The following is a 25,604-nucleotide window of genomic DNA, read 5'->3' as shown; positions in this document are numbered from 1 at the left end:
GCAGCAGCAGCAGCAGCGGCGGTGTGTGTGCAGCACTGTTGTAGCAGAAATGAGTGAGAAGGAAGTTGCATTTAAAGAGACGCCCAGCTAGCAGGGAACGTTCCCATAACATTGGCTAACATTACCAAAAGTTCTAATTACGTCTGAAAGAAAATGTTGCAATCTAATATTCAAAGAACATTTTAAGAATGTTCATCATTTCAAATAAAAGTTAAAACTTAAAGTAAGACAAAACGTTTTAGCTGCAACATTCTGAAGATATTTTCAGGATGTTATTGAGGCCTGGGATGTCAGAAGGCCTTTTTTAAAACATTTGCTCAATGTTACATACAAACAAAGGTAGAACATGCAGCATTCTGAGGATCTTTTCAGGATGTTAGTATGGCATAAACTCAGAACGTGATTTATAAAACCTGCAACTTTCTGAAGATGTTTTCAGAGAACTATTAAAAGGAACATTCTGGGAACCAAATAAAAACTTGTGATTGGTGTCTTACTGATTAGAAACAATGATTGAATCAGCAGGCAGACAGCTGATTACAGCTGGGGTGTATGACTTCTGTGAAGCTTCATTTGTTATATCAATAGGCTACCTTTAATGTATTTGTCATATCAGTACCTTTATTATGCTAAGATAATAGACTAATACTAATTTGGCTTTCACTTTTATATGAATTTCAGTGTATTACATTTTGTATTGTTCTTTTAATTGTGTGCATCTACTGAGCCAGTTTCTACACATTATGCCTCAATGTGAAGCCCCTGTTCTTTTAAATGTGCCACATAAATAAGGTGACCTGACATCACCAAATCATGCAGATCCAATTCTATTTACTTCAGCAGTAATATGATCCAATTCTATTGCTTATCATGCACATGTTTTTTTCTATGGTTGTAAATAAAGCCAAGTCCTTACATAACTTTATGTTGTATTTCTCCAGCCTGCACTGTGTCTGTGCAAGCGAATGTACACAGCAGCACAAAAACAGCATCTGTGTCTGTTTTGCGCTGCCATTGTGCGATATTCTTGTCTTTTCAGGGATGGCAGGCTGGGGTTTTGTCTGTGCATGTAATCCAGTCAGGTTATTGTCTGTTTCGTATTGTGCCTTTAAGCTCCATCTATCTGTTGTGTTTTCTGCTTCTCTTTTTTTTTCAGTCTTTTGGGGATTTTAGCCGCTCTGCTTTGTGTCTGTGCTCAAAGTCAGGGCCAGGTGTTGTGCATTTCACGCTCCCTGCCTTCTGCTCACTTGGGGATCAACAGCTATATTCGCACGCACACACACACACGCACACACACACGCACGCACGCACACACACACACACACACACACACACACACACACACACACACACACACAAAAACAAGTACATGCCCCCCTTACAAATTACCTCACTTTGTGTTTCTTTCTCCCCTAAAATCTCTGGTTTTTCTTTCAGACAGCATCTTGTTCCTTCCGTTATCGCTCCGTCTCGACTCCAACTTTAGCTCCTCTGCTTTCTCTCTCATTTGTCTCTCTGACTTTTCTTCTTTCCGCCCGTTTTTCCCTACTTTGTCTCTTTCTTCCTCTGATGACCTGTCTGCTCAACCCCATTACATTTCTGTGCCTGGGTTTATTTCTGTCTCTGTTTTTCTCTCCACACACGCACACACACACACACACACACACACACACACATGCACCTGGCTGTCACAGAGGATGGAGGGGGTTACCTCCATGCCGCTTGCCAATCTGCTCACTTCATCACACCAAAGATGATTAATCGCAGGACTGCAAAAACTCACAAATCAGACGAGAAAGAAAGGGAATTCTTTCAAAGACAGATAAAGAAAACAATCCAAACTCATAACGTCAACTTTGACAGCTTTTTACTCCTTCCTTTTCCCCCACTCTCAGCTTTCAGCATCCAGTGAGTGTACACTCACTTACACACTTCGTCAAACACACCTCCCGCTGACTCTCGACCTTTACTTTCACTCTTATAAACACCAGACTCTTACCGTGAGTGTTGGTACGGCTGTGACCAGCGAGTAGATGAGCACAGGGGGGATCTTGCTGGTGTCGTCCGGACCCGGGTAGGGCTTGGAGAAGGTCTTGTCGTAGCAGAAGAAGCCCTGGATGTGCACAGGAAACGTGTCCGTGTACTCGAAGTAATAAGCCAGCAGCACCGTCCCAGCCATGATCACCAGCTGGAAATAGAACATTATCCCTCCGTTAGGAAGTGAGAGGACAAGAGGTGAAGCTGAGGATGGAGAGGCGGAGGAGGTGGAAGAGGAGGAGGGCGAGAAAGAAGAGAGGAAGAGGGAAGAGTTAAGCCCCTGTTCCCCTCAGCCACGGGGACATGCATAGGAAATAAGGAGCAAGAGCGACTCAAGAGTGAGAGAGGTTCAGTGTTAGGATCGGAGAGAGCCAGGGAGAGAAGAGAGAGAGAAAAAGAGGAGGAAGAGAAAAGGAAATCTGCAGGAGGAGGCTTTTGCTCTTCGAGAGATGAAAATGAGAAGCTTATAGGGAGCGAGCGACAGACTGAGAGAGCAGAGAGAGAGAGAGAGGACGGGAGGGAGGGAGAGAGGGGGAGCAGCCTTTATGCTGCCAGCACTGAAATCTACTACAGTTGAGCTGTGGGTGTATTTATAGATAATGCGTGTGCGTGTTTCTGTGTGTGTGTGTGTGTGGGTAATACATTAATAGGTGCTGTAAGACCACGTGCACAGGAGTGTGAAGTGTATTTTCATTTTTAATGTGCTTTTCGGCATCAGTTAACATCCTGCTGAAAAGTACAACTCCTAAAATACTTCAGTTACATTCCAAACTTTGATGTCTGACAGCTTAAATAGAAAAAATGCGACTAATTTAGTTAACAACTTTTGTACGGTTAAACGTGTTTAACTGGGTTAGACAGAAGACATTTTGCTGCCTTTACTTTACTACACACTTTATTCTATTCTTCCTTTCTATAAATAAACACCTGAGTTTAAATCATCCGAACAAATCATGTCTGATTACACATTTTAATTTGTGATGTGAGGTGCCCATAAGTGTGTAATAACACACTAACACAGGTTGCGTTAAATATGGAGCCTGGAGTGTGGCACCAAAGAAGCTACAGTATAGACTTTACAGGGTTTAATTGCAATCATTTATTAAGTTAAATGATGCATGCATAAATTCCAAGAAAAAAATAAAATTGTAATCGCTTTGAGATGTACAAGCAGTGTGAAACTAAAACCTAATCAAGTCCAACCCACAGAGCAGCAATAACAGCTTTTGTGTGCATTGTTGCCTGCCAACATGAATCTGCAGTTCCCCATCTTTTAGCTCATTGTTTTGGTGTTACTGTGTTTGTTCACTTGTACAGTCTTGTAGCGTTATAGTCTGCTGCATCAGGAAGCTGTTTTCGCCGGATTATTCCAGCATAAAAATGATCGGCGCAGGCGTGGAGCTGTCTTAGTGTTGTGCGTGGAGGGTTGGTGTTAACATGCAGCTGAGCTAGCCAAGGCTATCTAACACCATTATCACTCAACAGAACAGAAGGTGTAATCTATATAGTAACCAGGACACTCTTTGTATAAACAGTCCGGAAAAAAAACAAGCACAAATAGTGATATCTTCAGAAAAGTTCAGTCTCTGCGAGCACTTTCTTACGCAAGCAGCTGACATACGGCACATATTGTCTCTCATTTGCAGTCTCTTCTACTAACCGCTGACCTAAACAGCTGTTGTGATACTGTGCGCTGCATGCGTAGGTATACAGGGTCGTTGTGCAGAGTAAGACATAGTGCCGAATGTATGATGTTTAATTAGTGTCAAAACTTGCGCGCATGATACAAGCGCACAAAACAGTAACCGCGAGCGGAAAACTGATCTGAGAGCGCACAGAACAGTATCCGTGAGCGGATCGTCACTGCGAGGGAGCATTTCCGTTCAGCGTACACAAATGCAGTCTCGATTATCGCTCGACCATCTCTACGCTCTCGCAACTGCTCAACACGCGTGCTCGGTTGCAGAGTCGGGGGAGGGGATTAAGCGGACAGTGGCTGATGCCTCCGCTCATTTGATTGGACTATGACCCTTGATTGGCTGTTTAGTTTGACCAATCCGGTGGTTAAGGCGTGACTTCACACTTCCACATTAAACTGTTTCCGGGTCTAAGCCGCAACAACATCTCCTATTTACAATATGCTGCAGTGCTGTTTTAAATTCTGAGTCTGACAAACACCTTCAGTTGTCTTTGTATTGATCTCCGTGTCTTTGTAAAGTGTCTCTGACGTATTAGTTATCACAGATGGTAAAATACACAAACTACAAGGCGGAACAACATTTGGCTTTTAACAGCGGATGCTACCGTAAGCTAACCTTAGCTTATAAGCAGAGGAATGGTTGTCGACCGAAACACGAAGAAGGGGGTTCACAGCTTTTTATGTAGTCTATGGTTTACAGCAATTAAGATCCTTATAGAAATCCTTATAGGAGATGTACTGTCCTGTGCGCTCTCAGATCAGTTTTACGCTCGTGAATTTGACACTAATTAAACGCCATACGAGTGAAAGGGCAGTCTGACTTCAATGTGAAACTCACCATAGTTGTCATTTTAGCAAAAACACTATCAAACACTGACAGATACACTTTCACACAAAAAAAACTCTTAATCATCCATTATCTATACCGCTTATCCTGTTCAGGATCGCGTGGGGGTTGGAGCCTAACCCAGCTGACGGAAGGCGGGATACACCCTGGACTGATCGCCAGTCAAATCACAGGGCTGACACGTAGAGACAGAGACACAACCTTTCACACTCACACCCGCACCTATGGGCAATTTAGATTCACCAATGAACCTGAACCTGAACGAGCATGTCTTTGGAGTGTCGGAGGAAGCCGGAGACCCCGGAGAGAACCCACGCATGCACGGGGCGAACATGCAAACTCCACACAGAAAGGCCAATTTTCCATCAGGTGAATTTAAATCCAATATTCACTCTCTGTTTTTGGTCTGCACCAACACCTGACAAAAAAAATCTGTCTCTTTTGGTGCTTAAGGCTCCACATGTTTATCAGCTAGTTGCTAGCTTTGTCTGCATGCTGGTTAATGCTGGGCATGTAGCAACTGTACGGTTCTTTTTATATAGAATTTAACTGCAAACATCTGCCTACTGATTACAACAAAGTTGATGAGAGTGCTAAGTTGGAGGCTGTAACAACCAAATCAATGTGCTGAAAGAGGCTGAAATGTTAGGAGAAGTTCAAATAAGGTGGAAAAAAATGAATTTTAAATATTCACATTCATTCAAGTAAATGTTTCCATTGGGGGAAGTTTAAGAATGGATGGAATGAGATGTGTTACACTCGAGGAGGAAGAAAGGCGGAGAGTAGCAGCTTGAGGCCCTCTGGGATGTTCAGCTCAGAGTCACTTCCCTCTGACCGGACACATGGCTCCATCAACATCTGGGGCACAAACACTCACATAAAGTACTGTCTACCGCATTCAGAAAGAAACATGCACATCAGTACATCTCATGTACACAGTGGTTCAGGTGTATAAAGTAACAATGTGTGTTTTGTATTATTTTTCTTTACTTCACATCTTCCTTCCTCTTTGCCTCCGCTGAGGGGGATGTGTTTTTTCTTTGTTATGTTGTCATGGTGAAGAAAACACTGGAGAATTAGGTTTACAATATTCAGTATTTTAAAAAATCTGTTTGTAAAGACCACCCTTCTGGAGCAGTGTTATTAATTTAACACTTTCTGAACCAAAGTTGGACAGAATTCAAAGCAGCAGGTTGTTTCTCCGTGTGTTTGTTGTACATGTTGGAGTTGAGGTGCTGCACACACACCTGATGGGAGTTCTTTGGTGGGTTTGCTTTGGGCGAGAGGGGGTGTTTGGTTTGAGTGACTCATGAAGCGTTCCCTTGTTTTCCTGTTTGATAGCATACTGCTCCTCCCCTGCATTTACCCAGCGCATTGTGACTGGCTCTGACTCATGCTTGTGATTGCTAAACTGAGGGAATGGCAGTAATTCACAACACTGCCTTAATATCATACAGCATACTGACTCTCCTTTAAGAAGCATAAAAATCGTGAAAATTTAGGGGTCATGAAGATGTGATTTTGCCTGGAGCTCCTGCATATTCTCAGGTCAGAGGTCATATTAGTGAACTCTAACCTGCAAATCTGCACGTCTGGGCTGGAGATTCATCGTCTGTGATTCTTGCTTTTTCTCATCACCACATTAAAGACCACAAAACAAAATGTAGCATGACCTCAAAAGTAATGTACCATGAGAATATGTGCATTTCTGCAGCTTGAAAAGAATGGAAAATGTTGCTGGGTTAGGGCCTGTGTCCACTAACAGCGTTTTTTGCACTGGCAGCTCAGCATCCTAAGCACAGGATGCTCTCAGTTGAAAATACTTAAACTTTTGGAACGGCGCCACACAGACTTGTTTTTTCGAGGGTACAATTTCCAGGTCTAGAGCTGCTGCTAATGCATGGACACAATTCCTTTCCATTGTTTTAATGTTTTCTTTGTAAAATGTCCTTAAATTAAAGCAAATATTAAGGATATAGAGTAATTTAAAACTGACCTAAGGGTCACTACCAATGGAAGCGGAAGTGCAGCAATAAAACTTTCCTAACCTAGCAACAGTAAGCGCCGGTCAGAAGTGCTCTGAGGTCGTCGGCACTGCCAGGGCAAAGAAACACCATTGGTGGACAAAGGCCCTACTTATACGTATGTAGTAGTGAGATGTTGTAGAGCCATGTTATAAACAAAGCACTGAGCATAAGAGATTCATATGATTTGAAGCACAGACTTTTATTCTGAGGGGGCAGGTTAGAATTTTAGAAGTTTAGCTTGTTGGCCATAACCATTTGGGTTTTTTGGAGCCAGAAGTGACCATATTTGGACAACAGGGTGGGTATGCATAATGATGTCTCTCTCCTGATTGACAGGCTGCTGTGGTAGTAACTTGCATTAACATAATGACCATCATGCTATTTTGAAGAAGACTTTTACTCATCATCTGAGAAGTTTGGTTATTTACCCTCCTGGTTTCATATATTCAGACTTTTTATAGGAACAAGTGGAGTCTACAAATACTGGCCATTACAAAGAATTTATGTGGCACTTTCTCACTGACTTCACTCTTGAAACCAGAGAATATGTCCAGTTCTTTCATACAGTTTGGCAAGTTTTTTTTTAATGAGAAGATTTTGAGATGTATTTTGATTTTCTGTTCATGCATAAATCTACTAATTAATGGAGAAGTTTGACAAAGAATGTGTGCATCACAGGGCTGCTGTGCAGCTTGCGATGCTACAGTGTACTGTAGAGACTGTGTTTGCTAGCACGTAGCATGAATTGACTGGTTGTTAGGGAATAAGTCTCTCTGTATTTTTTACACAACACAAAGTCAGACTCACTGCACATATAACGTTTCCCCATGCTCACAACTTACTGCTGGTTATTGTACACATTTGTGGCTGTTTGGTTAAACCTGCTATGTGGGTGACAGCAGCTTTTTCACACTTTGACAACTTCCCAACACCCCCCTTCTTTTAGCACTCACTCCCTCTCTTCTGCTCTCCTTAAGACGCCTGTATTCTTCCTTTATTTCTGAGTTGTCCTCTCATCAGAAATGAGCTGCCATTAGTAGAAAAGGGGATCTGCTTTAGAGGAAAGAACCCAACAAAGTTTGAAATGGATTGGCGGATCAATAGCATAAATGAGCCAGTGAAGATAAAAGGTCGCATAGACAATTTAAGTCGGGAGCTGTCACAGGGAGACTGTGTGAAAACTGAGGAGTGTCTTCCATCTTTCGTAAGATGTCATCATCTCCCTCAGAGTCTGCCTTCAAATCATCACTGCTTTGAAAATAAACTTAATACCTGTCAGATTATCACTGCATACTGACATTAAACCAGCTTAAGTATTTCAGGTATCAGGTCATTATGAGCCTCACTTCCTTTCATATTCTCCGGATATGTGCAACAAGTCGAGCAGGAAATTGGTCTTTCTTTGATTTCTGAGAGGCAATATGAAAAGTGCTCATCGGGAATAAGATGAGAGCTTATCTGGTCTTCATGGCTGATCTTTATGAATGACAGACAAAGGTGAATTATTAAGTACATGCACTTAGAATTGAGCTGTCTTTACCTGGGAATTTCAATTAAAGAAACGTTATTTCGGCCCACTGAGGAGAGACAAACACCAGCGCTTTAGTTACATCTAGTTCCAATTACATGATATGCAGAAGATATGATGCTTTCCAAAGCTCCCAAAGAATAACTGCGTTCTGACAAGATACATATTTTTTCTTGGGTAGTATGTGTGAAGAAAGTTAATCAAGATCTGACAACTGTTAGTTCTAATTGCTGAAAACAGAACTAGCTGCCACTTGGAAAGTTGGACATTCAGAAGCAGTGTGCATAGGGCAGTAAAAAGAGCGGTACTCCGCCGTATCTCATTGGACCTCTACATTGGAGAAACAAAACAACCCCTTTCAAAACCCATGGCCTAACATAGAAGGGTCTTCTCTTCAGGTAGGGATTTAGCTGTGCACTTACATTTAAAGGACAAAGGTCACTCCTTTGAAGACAGCAAAGTTCAAATCCAGGCCAGAGAAGACCGGTGGTTTGAAGGAGGTGTAAAGGAGGCCATCTTTGTTTAAGTTAATTAACCATCACTTAACAGAAGTGGTGGCCTGAGACTACCTATCAACCGCATACAATAAGTACTCTGCCCGAACAGCTAAAACCACACTCATACTTTGGATTATGTGTTGATAGCCCAGCTAAACTACACTTATTTAATTACATCATATATCAGAATACCACTGACCCACAAAGGCTTATATTTGTAGCTCTATCCACCAGTCAGTTTAGAACTGAAGTAGCCTTTTGGATGAGAGGTGAAATGTCCAGCTGCCTTTTGGATTAAACTTTGAGACACCAACAATAGAAACAAATCACCTCTAAAATAAAGGTACTTGGTGTGTATTTATGTTCATGCAGGTTTTCATACATGTATTGTAACTCATATTTCGGTATTAATCTACTACACTCTTTGATAACATGTTGGTAAAAAGCATAAACTCTATAAAATAATGGATGTAGCCACAGTGACGTAACACGTTGGTTTCTTGACTGCGTAAATGAAGCCCAGAGTTAGGGTTATGGCCGCCATGTTGGTTATCTGGAGAAGAAGTGACCATACTTGGAAGAGAGGGTGGTTCTAGAGATAAATGATAAATAGAAATGGACTGCACAGCTGCATAGCTCTTTTCTAGTCTTGCGACCACTCAAAGCTGTTTTTACACTACATGTCACATTCACCCATTCACACACACATTCACACAAACAATTCGGGGTTCAGTGTCTTGCCCCAAGGACACTTCGACATGGGTGGCTGTGGCTCAGTGGTAGAGTCGATCATCTTTCAATCGGAAGGTCGGAGGTTAAATCCCCAGCTCCTTCAGTCTATATGTCATAGTGTCCTTGGGCAAGACACTGATCCCCAAATTGCTCCTAGGCAACGGGTATGAATGTGATGTAGCAGCCTCTGCCATCAGTGTGTGAATGTGATATGTAGTGTAAACGCAGCTTTGATTGGTTGCAAAGACTAGAAAAGCGCTATATAAGTACAGTCCATTTAGACTGAGGGAGCTGGTGCTCGAACCACCAAACTTCCAATTGAAAGACGACCAACTCCACAGCCGCTCTGAGAGAGGAGCCAGAGGTTGGCAAATGCCTAATTATCAAAGCTGAACAGACTGTGTCTGTGGCTGATCCATTAGCTTGTGAATGAGCTAGTTTAACTTCCTGTTTCCCACAAACAAGGTTTTTTTTGTGCTGGTGATTGACTGTCTTCTCACCGTCCGCTGTAATCTTGCATAAATCACACAGCAAGACAGATTTTGTCAGATTTTTGCATTATAAAAAATCCCCAAAAGGCTCCAACAACACAAACACGGCTGAGAAGTTAAGCTCAGTGACTGTGTGTCTGTGTTGTTGTCGAGCAGACAGCCAGCAGGATCCAGCTGTCAATCAAGTGCCCTGGTCCCTATAATTTGAGGCTTAATATAATTAAAAAGGGTGAGTTATGACAAAAATTCAGTTAGTAAAAGTTGTTATTTATAACAAAACCAGGTTTTTTTTGTACTCTGCTTTAAAAATGGGTATTTTCCCATCTGTGATAATGTTTTTTCTTGTTTTTTGGAGCCAGCCTCACTCGAGGAACTGCAGGTTTTTGCACTTCCACAAACAGCAGGACAACCAAAGACTAAAAAGTTTACATGGACTCAGTACTCCATCACATAACCAACGGCCCTACAAGACGAGATAATGCACTTTTCCAATGTGACTGTCCTGTTTGACTTCTTCCATGTGCCACAGCAGAAATGTCACTGTGTGTGTTCTCCTTCAACTGCTCCTCCCTTCCTCATGCTTTTAAATATACTCCTCAAAGTCCCGGCCTCTCCTCCTCCTCCTGTCTCGCCATTATTGTTTTACCCTCCAAAAATTTGCCTCCCTTGTGTCTCAGCTGTTTCTATCATTCTTCATGTCTCACTCATCCTTCTAACACTTCCTCCACTTCTTTGACGTCAAGAGGCAACAGGGGTTTACAACAGCGGTGACATCAAGACGACTGAAAACACGGCACAGAGGGACGGGGGCATTCTGAGAACACTTTGGGAACAAGTCCAGGGAACAGCAACAGCCGGCGGCGTGTGAGGGACCTGCCACAGCGAGCTGAGTGTAGCTCTTAAAGTACAATCAGCCTCCCTCCCTCCTTTAACCTGGACAGAAAACATGCTATCCTTGCACAAACCCGAATCTTTTTCCCCACAAACGGATGAACAGCTTTACAAGGTTAGCCATATTTGATGAACTGTATTAATTCTTTATTAATATGAAAGGGGTTTCTGTGGTGAACATCTAAATATAGTGCTGTGCCTGTTAGACGTGTACCTGCCCAGCAGAGAGGTTTAGATATGAGTTTGTGTACTCTTAGATCATTAGTGTTTTAAATCTACTTTTTTATACAAATGTAAGTTAAGTTTATTATGTATACAGAAGATGTAAAGTTGTCAGAGCATGTGGAATAAAGACATAACAAAAGAAAGTTTGGACATGCTTTAAAGGTTCAGAGGGTTTGGAGAGATGAGCACAGGGCTGGACCGAAAACTAAATGTATTAAGAAAGGTGAAATTTTGGCTACAGGGGTTGGCAAGGATACTGCAAACATCATCATCATTATTTTCCACTTACGCAGCTAGCAGTTTTATTTTGATATGCAACAAAGACGTGCCCGTGTTTCTTGGCCCAAAAAGCATGCACCCTTTTTTTGTTTGACCCAGTTCACCCAGTTTGGATCATACACATTAACATATCCATCTGGCTCACTTCCCCTGATCAGCTGACTTCCTGTTGGCTCCTTGCACACTTGAATGGCATACATACAGTTATTTCCGGATGTCTTTTGTAGAGCAAATCTACTTCAGATTAGCAAAGAGGCATTCTGTCTTACACTTCAACAACCAACCTGCTTTTGTCTCTGCTGTTTTAATGTGTATGTAATGTGAGGTTCTCTTGTGAAGTCCTACAAGTGTCACTAGAAGTGGGTAAATGACAGAGTCCAAGGAGAACCTGGTGTGGGGCAATTCTACATTCAATCTTAACTGCAAAATTAAGCTGAAATATGGTATTTTAGAAAATGCCATTTCTATATTTTTAATTTCTCTTTACCCTAAAGTAATTAGTGTTAATGATACACGAATATGACCTGATAATGCACCAAGAAATAAAAAGAGTTCTTCACTGATAAATAATTTAGGTTCCATAAATGTGGGGAACTTGTAAGAGAAGAAGACGGAAAAAAGAAGCATCAGAGGCTGAATGTTTCTGGTTTAGCTGGAAAAACTCTGGATCACTTTGACTAATGCAAACAATAGTGTCTTATGATCTTTAATAAGCCTATGACCGACTGATTAAAGCCTAGCATTTTTGCAGTATTCTTTGGCAATCGAGTAGATGATCCCAGAAATGAAGCAGCTTAAATGACCCAGCAGTGGTTCATCCAGCACATGAGAGGGGAAAGCAGTGCACTGTTTTGGCCAGTCTCTCCTGAGTTGGGAGTAAAGATGGGAGTGTAGCTGAACGAGTCAAGTGAAGACGGAGTACTACAGATGAACAAACTTTTGAAATCCAAAGAAAAAGAAACAAATTTGCAGCAAGGACACGATTTGAGTCACATTTAGAGCTAGGCCCAATATAAATCTGAAATTACCACAAGTGCTGCTAAAAATCTTGGTAATCTTGGTCCATTGTTAATGTTTAAGTCTGTTGTAGCCAACTCAGACTTACTTACTTGACTCACAGTTATTGAATCAGCGACTTAAAGTTGGAATCATAAATATATTTGATAAAATATTATTCCCACTTAAATGTTACATTTGTCAGTGTTTTTTACAGCACCAAAGCTCTAACAATGGCCGCCATGTCTGTCTGTCCTTGTGTTGTTCCCTTTCTCCCTCATGTCCTCTGGAGGTCCCGGGTGTCCCTGGATGCTGTTAAAGTCTTGTTTCCTGAAAGTGCAGTTTTGTGTTTTATGGACGGAGGATTTAGAGCAGAAGGACGGTGAGGCACAGGGGTCCACCGTCAGACACACGCTGTCCATTAAGATGCCTGCCATCAACACAGGCTTCACTGCACCCGGCCAGCATGACAGCAGTCCTGAGGGAGGAGGAGGAACCCGAAGAAGCGAAGAAGGAAGGAAGGGATCGGAGAAGAATAGATGAAGAGAAGAGAAGAAAAGAGGGTAGAGGAGGGAAAGAAGAGATAGGGAGGTGACAATACCAGAAAAGAGAAGAAGGGTGCGAGGAAACAGGTGGAAAGCTGAGGGTGGTGGCCGAAAAACTTTATCACCTGCTCTGCTGTTTTATCTTAAATGTCCTTTTTTCCAACCCTGGCATCTGTGCCTCTCCATGCTCACAGCTCCAAATGCAAAGTACTGTCAGCATCAGAGGCTGTGATTCACTTTGTGGAAATGTTACATATAAAAATAAAGTACAACACCTGCCCTGCTTGGTTAGTGTAGGTTGCAGTGTGTGTGTCTGTGTGGGTTTAACTTGATGGCTGTCTGGCAAAGGGAAAATGTGTTAGTGAGCTTTAAAGGTGCATGCAGAACAACTTTTTTACCAATGGACAGACTAGCTGTTTCCTCCTGTTTCCAGTCTTTGTGCTAAGCTAAGCTAAGCTAAGCTAATCAGCTGCTGGTACTAGCATAATTTTTAGAAAACACACATAAGCTGTGTCTCAATTCAGGGGCTGCATCCTACGAAGGACATGGTCTACGGAGGATGAGTCAAACCTGTGCAGTACGCTAAGGCCGAACTGGAATGGGACGGTCTGGTCTACGGAGGGTTTCCTGTTTGCGTCAGCAGCTGTTCCCGCCCTTACCCTTGCGTCACCAAGCGCCGCTCCTGTCGCCTAGCAACAGGTAGCTAGCGGGCTAACCAGCTAACATGAATAACGTATATAAGACATATACATAATGTTACAATGTTGGTATATTAGTATGTCCATACTAAACGTGGGTGAAGTTTCAAATCTGTAAGTTAAAGTGTGTTGGAGTAATCCCCAGGCTTCTCAGCTCAGGCTGCAGGCTGCTGTGAACACCAGGTTTCACACAGTTTCTCCTACACCTCAGCAGGCTTCGAAGAGCTGGCCAATCTCTGCCCCAAAAGTGGACTTTTAGGGGTGGGGTTTCTTAAAGGGACAGAGCTGACTGAGTCGTTTCAGGCAGAGGCTGTATGAGGGTCTGCACAGAGCACCAGTGTGAGAAAAATGCTGAGTTTTTTAAACTGTAAATTTTGCTAAGCTACTCAACAGGTATCAGAGAGTGAAATATGAAGCTTGAAATTAGCATAATACCCCCCCTTTAAAGATCATTTGTTTCAAGTCCCCTTTCGTTATATATAACATTTGTATTGCAGCTATTTGATTGAGCTAAAACCAAAAACGTTGACTTTTCAAAGTGTACTCCTCAGCCACTTAAGAGTCCGCCATCTTGTTTGAATGGCGCACAATGAATCTCAGGATAAGTTGGGCAACGCAGGATGCACCTGATGGCTCCTTCGTGGCCCTGGAAAAGGAGGCTGGATTTGTTGGCCTCATCTGAAGGAGGCTTCGAAATGGGACATCCGGCGCACCACTGTGACGCAATCGGTCTTCAAATGTCTTTCGAAGGCTGCAGCCCCTGAATTAGGACATAGCTGTACAGAAAGTGTGGTATCAATCCTGTTATGTAACTCTTGGAATGAAAAATATTGAAGTTGTGTTAATTGCCAAAGACAAACCTATTTAATTGTTTAGTTTGAAAGCTTTGATAGTTTACATGCTGTGTGCCTCATGTTTAACATACCCTGCTTTGTCTTGTCCTGAGGTGAACACGACTAAACATGACAACAGCATACAACAACAATGTTCCTCTGTGTGAAAACAGAGATACAACACATTCTGACAAACTGCTGCGTTTAGAAACATAAATGATTGAACAACTGCTGTTTCTGGTTTCCTGTGCAACAGATTCACAGGAAACATGTTTGATTTTAGAAATATGTGACCTTGTGTTGTTCTATAGTGAGTTGGAGTCTGTTTCTTCAACTAAAGCCAACAAATAACTCCTACTAACCAACACTCTGCCAGAACAACCACCAAACCACTCCCACACACACACACTTCCCTCCCACTCACTCAGTCCCGTTCCTGTGTGTGTCTCTTCTCTACCTTTCATTAAACGACAGCAATCTCTGATACACTTCTACAAACAGGAAGGTATCTGTCATCCAAATGTTGAATACATTATGTGAACTGGAACCTGACAGGCAGTCAGGACTAATTACAGTTTTGCAGCAGGAGTATAAACAGCTCAGTGGTGTGTACTGATCTCTAATCTGTCATTTTAAGTACAAAAGGGAAAAAATTTAAACACAAAACACTAAAGAAGCAACTAATCTCTGAGTGAATGACCTTCAAAATGTATCACAAATGTATACGGAGGCTTACGTTTCAAACAGATTTTAGCCACAGCAGCATTTTCAGGAAAAGTTTACTGAAAAATGAAACTATAAAAAACAGGATTATTCCCTCTTCCTCCTGTTTAATAGGCAAACAATACAACTCTGCATCATAGCAATCAACTTCACTAAGTATGATCAACTAAATTAGCTGCTATGACATTAATAGCTAGAAGCTACACTTGTTCTTTTTATGGTTAAAGCCACACTCTTTGGCTTTGTGGCCCTGTTTGTTTTGTTAGCCAGCAGGAGGCTTAATAAGCTAGTCAAGGCTATTAATATTAATATCTTGTATTGGGATTGAGTGAAATGACTCCAGATGATGTGAGAAGGGTCACTCACACAATCGTTGAAGCAGCAGAGGATTATCAACTGAATCTGCTGTTTACACGTCTGCTTCTGAGCATTTTGGCACCTTTAAGCTTCTGTTTTGTTGTTTTGTTTTAGGCCCACACTATCATGACGCCCTTTAAGGCCACAGCAGGCAGTTGCTTTCAGTTACCATGATCTAAAGACACACTGTACACTAGGCGCTTAACATCAACAAGACTAGGTCAAAACCTAATGTGTGGCTGACCGCATCAGGCGCTTTTGTGGGTAATGTGTTTCAAGGACTGTCCTTATGAGGCCGATGACAATGTGTTTAAAAGCAGGTGCGCGCTGCGGACGTAGGTGAGGACAGCAGAAAAGCAGCAGAGGAGCAGCCCCGCCTAGTCCCCGAACAAAGTATCCAGAGCGGTATAGACAGGGAGTGACTGTGCAGTCACAAAGTCTGCAGCTGTAGGCAGCAAAATAACTTTGGTCTTGAGTTGTGTAATCCACGAAAAGTTTGATATCCGTTCATGGTGTGAAAAACCTCAGTCAGTCACATACAGACAAGCCAAAAAGCAAATAAAGTTAGAAACAACCTGCTATGGTTATGAAGTTACCACAATTTGCAACCACCGGAGCATTTAGCATTCATTTGCTTAAAGGAGATTGAATATTTGATGTGTTTTAATCAGAAATATCTCTAAAGAAATTCTTCTATCGCTCCGTGTCTGCTAGTGTAATAGGCCACTGTTTGGTCCACAGCATCAAAGTGTCCGAAAACAAATTAATGCAAGTTTAACTGAAATTAACTTTAACATTTTAACATTTTTAAAAGTATTTCCTGACTATTAAGGCCTATTTGGAATAGCTTAACAATTTACATGCCAAGAGTCACATAACTTGATTGATAGCTCACTTACTGTATGAGCTTTTGCTAAAAAATTAAGTTGGTAACAGCAACTGGTTAGTTTAGCTTAGCACAAACCAAATCCAGCCCTTTTATTGCATTACATTTTTATGCAGTGATCCAGATGCTTTGAGCAGCACTGAGTCCCCTGGTCAAATCAGTGTTTCATACTTGTGCAGCTGTTGTATATGAGTACAAGAAAGTATTCAAGGAAGTAAGCACAAGCTAATTCAGCAGCTATTCAACCATAGATCCAGTAGACAATTCTCTCGACATGCTCGTTTTATAAAATTTGTCTGAATTCTGCTGAATGAAGCTCTAAAAGGTTGATTAAAATTGTTTTTTGGCTCACAAAACATGCTGGTTTGGTTTTTGAGGTCAATGAATCTATTTAATGATGACAATCAGCTACATTAAAACTAAAATTAAACTTAAAATAATGTTTGGAGTTGGTTTGCGCGCCTAATCTATACCTGTAGTTCGAAAGACATGAAATGATAAATCATCTTTTTAGGAAGACTATATGACTTCCAAGAGAAATTACCCTGATAGGTTTGTCTGTTATTTTTAAATCAAAGAGATGGGACAGAGTGAGAGGAGTTTTTATAGGTTTTAGATATGTTGCTTAATGTGAAGAAATGGGAGTTAGAAGAGGAATGCGGCAGAACCAATGGTTCAGCATTCAGAGGGTCGCTGTTGTCCCTGTAAGAGGAGAGAAAAGAGGGAGGAGGGTGGGATGGGGTGAGTGAATGAAAGCGTAGTGAGGAAGGGAGAGCTGGCACCGCGTGAGGAGTTTTGGCCTGGATGCTTTCAGCTGTGATTCTCTTTTTGGGCAGGTTAGGGGAGAACAGAGGACGAAAGCAGGAGGTTAAAGAGAGAGTGAGAGAGAGCGGGAGCTTTGATACTGTATCTCTGTAAAAAGGTGCTGAAGGGAAAAGTAGAGTCCAGTGGGAACAAGAGAGTAAACACAAGAGGAGCTCTGTTTTAATCATCCTTCAGTCAAACTCTCTGTCCCTCTCATGTTGCTCTCTTTCACGTTCCTGCCAGTCATCATGTACAGTATCGCCTTACAATGCTCTTTCAACAGATGATACAGCAGGATAATTAGGGTCAACAATTCAAGTTGAGAAGACCCAACTTGACTCACAGGTTGTTGGTTGAATCTCTGCCCTTTTGCTTGTCAGCTGTGGTTGTACCCAGAGCGATGCAGGAGCAACAGCATGGCAGGCTGTACACTTTAAAAAACAAGCCTCAAAACTCCAAAACAAACAAACATGGTATAAAATCCCAGGGAAAAAACATCAAATTAAGCAGCTACACAATAAAAATCTGTCTCCGACGCTCTTCAGTAGAGCTACGGGTGCTGTGGGCCGAGCTGACGCTTACTTTTGCTCGCTAGCGAACTAAAATACTTTCTAAACTTTCATCTATTATTTAGTTTTGTCTGATGTAAGTGACAAAATTTGACGACTGGAGCAGCTATGATGAATGTCTGTGAGCTCAAACATGACTGATATTAGATACATAGAATATCTGAGCATAGATGAAAATACAACTGACGTTGTACTGATATGATTTGAAAAACTACATCGCTAGATCACTAGAGCTCTAGATAACAAAACGGTTACTGTACACCTCTGTATGAGTCTTCACTGCGGTTAGATACTCCCCTTGCAGGCAACAAAACTAAGTGACTATTGGAGAGCTACGTGTCCTGAGGTCCAAACTGTTGTTAACAATTAATGTCAGAAAACAGCAGATGATGAATTGTCTAAATTTCAATCAAGATGTTGAACCTGTACAAAAAGCTCCCTGATGAGTTCTGTGTATGTGGGACATTGCAATGTTAAATGTGCATCTTTGGTTCCTGGTTTTTATCTGAACACAATTCTGCAAACATGTACACAATCACACATCCAGCTGACATGGAGCTGCTAAAAGACACAAAACAAACAGCCTTAAGGTCTTTTCAGATGGGGGCCGATTGACGTGCCTTGACATTCATTGTCAGTGGAAGGTAGGGAGGTCACAATGGATGAGAGACTGATCCATGATGTACGTGAGTTCCCGGAGATATATAACCACTCAGGAGGGCCTTTGCATGGCGGAGCATCAGTGCAAGACTGGATGTATCCGGTAACATAACGTTAGCCAGGCCATAGGTTACATTAGTCGGCAAAAGAAAAGAAAATTTTATATACAAATTAATATGGCATTTCATACATAACCTAAGTCGTTTTCTTATATTGCCCAGTGAATGTGTACATTTTAAAAAGCACTGTATTATGTTATTTCTGCATCTGCATATCTAATATATCAGTATCGAAACCGGCAAAACAGGGTTGGAAAATATCGGCATATCGAATATATCATGCATCCCTAGTTACAACTATGCTAATTTAGCTAGTTGTTATAGATACAGTAATGCACAGAAGCCGTTTCCATGGATACTGCATGTAGAGCGTCTGAAAAGGCCTTTAAGGTCTTATCAGACAGGGGGTGCACCCAATTTGTCACAATCAATTACACAATCTGAGACAATCCAAGTCTCAAAAAAGGCCCTCAGAAACTGTACTAAAACTGATACAATGGCAACAAGACAGCTACAGTCTCAGGAACTCAGCACTACACATGGGTCTGTATGTGACTGACTGTGACTAAATAACTGACTGACTGACTGACTGACTGACTGACTGAATGACTGAATGAATGACTGACGGTACTTTCACAGCCGTAGAGAGAGAGAGTTGCGACATCGCAATGGCAGATCATGGAGCATATTGGACCTCCACTGACGCAACTCTCTGTCTATACAGCTCTGGTTACTTTGTCCTCTGTCCTCACCTATGTCCACAGCGCGCACCTGCTTTCAAACACGTTGTCATCGGCCTCATAAGGACAGTCCTTGTAACACATTGCCCACAAAAGCGCACATTGACCTGATGCAGTCAGCCACACACTAGGTTTTAACCTAGTCTTGTTATCTAACTAAATATTCTAAAATAATATCTAAATATTTTCAGGATAAGGAGATTCGGGGGAAAAAAGGACACTCTTTTATCAGTGCACCTGCTTTATCGCGTCGGTTTAAAGCTGCCACAAAGCATCACACAGAAGTCCGGCTTCTGAAGTTCACCAGCTGGAAAGCAAAGAAAAATCTGCTCTTGTTAGATTTCATTTCATTTGCGTGATCGCACCTCAGAGACACAAAGGCATGTGTTCCAGGCCGCATGTCTGTCTTCAATTCAGCGGGCGGCAATGTCAGTTAGAGAATGTTTGTGTGTCAACCCCAGTGAGTGTGAGTGTTAATGTGGGGAGGGGGTTTATGTTGGCTAGACTGTATAGACTTCCTGTGACAGGTGTGAAGCTGCCACTGTCACCCACAACTAAACTCACTTGCCTATTTATAAAGACGGAGGAGGCGCTGCGTGTCGCTCAGGTGTTAATGAGGCTCGTGAGACTGTGTGTGCTTGCATATGCATGACACACGCATGAGAGACATTTGTCTAAAGTGTCAAATCGAATTATGTGGGGAAAAAAGCAATAAAAAATGTATTTAAGGTTATGTTAAAACTCCTGTTGATAAATCTGGATCATAAATTATGTGAAACAGTCCAACTAAGCTGCAAACAGGAGAAGTGAGACGTGTAAGGGAGCTTCAGCTCTGTTATGTTACAGCAGTGCCCTCTAGTGGAGAAATCTTTCCTCCATTAAAATCCTCTCCTTCCTAAATTGCATCAGATTAACAGGAACACCAGAGGAGTTAATTCATGCTGATGCATTCATGCAAAATGGAGCACTGGAGAAGAGAAAAGCGAGGCAACATCAGACCACAGATTCCAAGTGTCCACGTCTCTGCTTAAAAGAGCACTTAAGACATATACATGTAAGACATCTGTCTCAACATTTCATGTTGTCACCGTGTGGACCTCAGGGAAGACAGTGGAAGACATTGCCCTCTAAAATGTGGTTTAATTTAGGAAATGATCACACACACACTGACCCATTTAAGAACACACAGCAACATCAGAGATTCAGAATCGTGGTAAAAACCTTGGTTAGTCACCCCAACTCGAAGTAAAGCTATAAAATACTGTGACTCACAACCTGAGAATAACGAAGAACTGTGGGAAAATAATACGTGAGGGGTTCAGTCTTATATTTCATTGTATCTTCAAAAAGTGTCAATTGTGTGTTAATTAATATTTGATTAGGACACTCCCTTATAACTTAGCAATACTGTCTTGCTAAAGAGCTCTACAGTAGATAACCATCAGGAAAGCTACAAACAAATACACGAATGAAACAACTCAGCAAACAACCAGAGAAGTTTTCCCCTGTCTCTCTGTTGGCCAGTCTCATCTGTAAAAGTTCCTCCTGTTTGTTCTCTGGTTCAGAAAAGTATCCTCTAGTTTCCACCGCGAAGAGCAAGCAAGAGTCGAGCTGGATCATTCAGCGTTAATCCTCTTGAGAAAAAAGGTTCGGTGCAGACATGGAGCTGTCTTAGTGTTGCACGTGGAGTGTTGGTGTTTACATTCAGTGGAGCAAGCCGCCGCTATCTAACACCACAATCTATAAGGTAACCAGGACACTCTTTGTTACAACAGTCTGGAAAAAAACAGGCACCAACAGTGATATCTTCAACAAAGTAAAGTTTGATTCTATAATACAGATTTTCTTTTATTTGTTGTCTCTTCTACAAGCCACTGACCCAAACAGCTGATCCTACACCGTGCGCTGCAGGGCAGTTGTGAAAAGGCCATTGTGAAAGGGCTGTCTGACGTCAATGTCAAGTGGTGACAAAAAACTAAAATACAGCGTACGCTTAAATGAACATGTTTGTATATATGTAGGACTCTTTTAAGTGGCTAATGTATGCGATACTCATGGCCCCATCTGCAGTGCTGCTTAGCTTAGCTTCCATGTAGGAACTCCGGCCAGCTTCTCCTTACGGGGGCCGTGCTGACAGTTATCTACTGTACGTAGTACACTTACTATTGCTAAGTACCTCACACTTCAAAAAATCTGAACTATCCCTTTAAGGACTTGTATTTTAGCTTTTTAAAAGCATTATTTAATACAAAATTGTACTATGTTTTAAACAATAAATCCTATGGAAAAAGGCTGAAATCAACAATAAAAGTTGATGAGAAATATAAAACCCGGGGAAGACATCCCCTTCTCAAAATGAAAGAAAAAATCCATATGTCCCTCTCTTATAATGTTTAAAACATACTATAATGTTCATGAACGTTCCCTAATATGATGATTTAGTTAAAGTGGTTATCTCAAAGATCTCGATTTTGTTCTCTTTGGCGGCACCTATAGCAATAAACGGTAACTGCAGGAGCACACTTCCCAGATAATCAAATTCAATTCACGGTTGGCTCCAGTTGTAACTCTTGATTTTCCTCGCTGATGGTCACTTTCCTTTTTGGACTGTTTGCCTTCATCTGATTGTCAAATTAGTTTATTTTTATTTGGATTTTTACTTTTGAAGTTGTATCTGTAGTCAGCAATCTTTTCTTTGTTTGTTCAGCCATAGTAGATTACTGTTTACTTGCAGAGACTGGAAAAGCAGCTGCTAAGCTCTGCCTCGCCTGTCTCGCAGACCAACCACTGCTGGGTGATGGAGATTGCGTCACTAACTTGGCGCCACTCATGATTTTTTCTGCAAAAGTCGCACCAGACACCCAGTCCATAATTCTGCAAATGCAAAGGCTGTGGCCATAGGCTCAATCACCATTGTGTTACCTCATTCAGCGATAGATAGTGACATAACAGACATTTATTTAAATGAAAACCTTCGAGATTATTACTTTAAGGCCACAATAACAAATTGAGTACATATAAAAAATTCAAATGTCCTAAATCACAGCTGGTCAGAAAAGGGGCCAAGGGGCAAAAGCTGTAGCGTAAAATATGCTACTAAATTTGAACACAGGTCAAAAGGTGACGTCGAACAGCTCAGAGTGTCACATGACCGCAGCAGCAGCCTGCATGCAGAGTTTAGAGGAGGGCTGTAAAAAGTATTTACAGTGGTGGGACCGGAATTTATGTTCGCCCCTCCACTGGACTGGATAAGTGTCTAATCAGAGGCTCTTTACAATAGAAAGCTGCACTCTCTATTACACCTCTTCACTGAAGCACAGAGTGGATAAGCTTTAAGCAGAAATTATTTTTTAACTGCAAATTTGCTTGCATGTCCCCAGATGGCAGTGTATAATTATTTTTTTTACAGTGAAAGCAGAGGATTTGATCTCTTTAAATAGCAAACAGAGAAACATCTACAATTTGTAAAGCTGACGCGCGAGACTGATTTAGTTTTGCTCCTCTGGGGAAAACGTTAAAGAATTTCTCTGTTGTGTGAAAAAAAATCAGATGAGCTGGGAGGAAATGAAGACATAGAATTGTGCACATAAAACCAGGAAAAATCTGAGGTTAATGAAAGATGATGTTGATATATGCGCTGCTACAATTGGCCAGAAGAAATCTGCACAGAAAAGCAGACACAAAACAAAACTGCTGGCACATAATCTGGCGGAAAAATTGGAAATGATGGAGCGAAATGGAGGGAATAGACGAGACACGCAGAGCAAGATGGCTGAGTGGGTAGCACTGATAGAAAAGGTTGTGACTTGTGATTAGGGCACGGAGGATGAAAGGAATCAGAAGAAAGAGAGCAGAGATGGAGAATGAGACTGGCTGATTGGTTTCCATGGTAACTGCTGATGAGGTGCGGGGCTAAATAAAAGAGCAGGTCCTTCTGGCTGGGTATGGATCACTGTCACATTTTGCACACACACACACACACACACACACACACACACACACACACACACACAGGATACATGGTGAGGGTGAGGGGGGACATGCCTGATCAGTACCACAGCCTTCCTCATCACAGGGAGAGGGTGAATCAACTCCACTCTTTATTTACTGTGATTTAAAGGAACAGTTCAACATTTTGAATGTAAAACATTGCAGCCAACTATACATCAACCTATTTAAAACTAAATAACTGTAAATAATTGTTAGTAACTGTGTTTTTCTCTCCCTCCATGTGTCTGCTCTGTTGACATTCATCATGAGCTGTACGTTTTACAAGTCGCCAAAATAACACACAACAACTCATGTTTTGATTTTTTCACAGCGATCTCGTTTTCACAACAGCGGGTGAGAGGTGTAAAGGAGGCTCGTCGTTAAATGAGTACGGAAGCACCTAGAGGGAATGCATCCATACATTTATTTACTTTGTTTTCTCGAGATCTCGATTTATTTATCTCGGGATAAAAAAGCTGGTTTTCCCATGATTACGAGTTCTTTCTGGTTGTTTTCTCAAGATCTTGGCTTATTTTTCGCGATATGTCAGGAAACTAAAGCTGGTTTTCCCATTATATCTTGGGATAACAAAGCTTGTTTTCTTGTGATAACGGGATAATTTTCCGGCGATCTAGAAAACAAAACAGGCTGGTCACTGTGATATTAAAGACCAGGACATGCCATGTTGCTATTGCCCACACTAATGAGGTAAGTTAAGGCTGTTTCTATGTTTGTTTTTTGCTTTTACAACTCTGGGGATAGATTTATGATCATCTGCAGCTCATTTCAGGCCGATAATATGTAATACGCGCAGACCAATATATCGGTCAGGATCTAGTTTTTACACATAGTTTTTGTTGGTTTAAACAAATGGGATGCAGGAAGTTTATTAGTGAGCTTCAGAGGTGCTTGCAAGTGAATAATGGATAAAGCCCCAACTTTTCCCGACCTTATGCTAAGCTAAGCTGCTAGCTAGAGCTACATATTTACCGTAGAGAAATGAGACTGAAATAAATCTTCTAATATAACTCTCAAGATTTTTTTTATATTGTAATCAGCATCACTTTGCCTCTCTTGTTGGCCAGTGAGCAACCACTCATCAATGCTCACACACAGTTGTAGTCCTCTCCAGAGGACTCTAAATGCATTTAATAATAATTCACTGACATTGCTCTGTATGTTTTACAAGGCTGATCACGCACTTCAGCAACAGCCGTGGTTACTCAGCATGTTAAAGGCAGTTAATCATCATCATGCATTATTTTTCATATAAATATTTTATTAGTTTGTCATTTAGTTTTCTGAGTCACAGTGAACGCAGCCTGAGCACACATACACAAGGCTGAGCTCATGTACCCGTCACAGGGCTAACACAGTCAGACTGACCATCTTTCTCACTCACTACTTTGGCTTTGGGCAGCTCGCAGTATCCAGAAACTAGGCCGCATGAACTCTTGGCAGTCACAGAACATGCAGAATGACTCAGGGATCATACCTAAGTCTGTAGTGCTATTATGTTGACAGCACTAACCTCAAAGCCCCTTGCATTCAATAATCAATGTAATTCCTGTTTAAGGCAGCAGAGTGGCTTAGTGACTCAGTGGGTCACAGTGAGAAGCTTCAGGGTTTGAATCTTGGATGCGGTGGAGGCAAAACGTTATGCATGAAATTCTCTTAGTCGCTATCGAAGGTGTGATTGTAGACATGTATGGGCCTACAACAGACAACAAGCATCATAAACCATACAAAACAGAGAGAACAGAGACGAAACAGAGTTTATATTCAGAGAGACCAAATGTCCTAAAATACTGAGATGTTGCTTAATGCAGAGTAATAGTGAAAAAATAATCATATCGGCTGTAAAGTTCCCGTCTGTTCTTCACACCGTCTTCTCAGCACAGTCTTCGTTTTCACTGCTTGAGTTTGTAACGACTTTCTCTCCAAGTAACATGCCAGATATAGAACTGAGAACCTAGTTTTTCCATTATTACCATGAAACTTAAGATATTCAGCTAATTAGTGGTAATAATACTGTTTAATTAAGGTCTGTTATATTCCCTTTTTGAATGCATCATTCAAGTTTTAAGAGTTTGAAAAAACACTATAACAACTGTGATGTCAGACAGGAAATTAGACTCTGAATGAGTCAGAGAGAAAACACAGTGATGCTGCGGTCTGCTCAGCAACAGCATCAATGATGAGTTCAACTCCTCCAAAACCAATTCTTACTGTGAGTCAGCGGCCTAATTTCCAAAATGAGTGTAATTACAATGTGTTTTTTCCGCCCTAAGTATTAGGGGTGTCACTTTTCCCCAAAATCTAGTTTGAATGAATTTAACGTGACATGGAATTTGTTCGAATTATATCGAACACTAACGTCAACCCCTCCAAAAGTTGGTTGGATACTCAGTGGCACATACAGCGCTTCTGAGGTGCATGGGTTTGAAATGATCAGTTCTGTGGCACGGTCTTATACTAGAAGCGTAGCTCT

The 25,604-nt window shown here is 41.5% G+C and overlaps 1 protein-coding gene across 3 annotated transcripts in view; it reads right to left on the bottom strand.

Moving 5' to 3' along the window:
* plppr2a (phospholipid phosphatase related 2a) overlaps window positions 1-25,604 on the bottom strand; it is a 59,420-nt gene that overhangs the window by 23,483 nt on the left and 10,333 nt on the right. For all 3 annotated transcript variants that reach the window (XM_069674525.1, XM_069674527.1, XM_069674526.1), the window contains exon 3: window positions 2,000-2,188. In XM_069674525.1, coding sequence (XP_069530626.1) covers window positions 2,000-2,188 — 189 coding nt within the window. The remainder of the gene's footprint in view (window positions 1-1,999; window positions 2,189-25,604) is intronic.

This window comes from Semicossyphus pulcher, unplaced genomic scaffold (assembly GCF_022749685.1).
Source record: "Semicossyphus pulcher isolate SPU_LCO1_2020_fin unplaced genomic scaffold, fSemPul1.0.p SCAF_23, whole genome shotgun sequence".
Lineage (NCBI taxonomy): Eukaryota > Metazoa > Chordata > Actinopteri > Labriformes > Labridae > Semicossyphus > Semicossyphus pulcher.
This window is presented reverse-complemented; position numbering and strand designations above follow the sequence as displayed.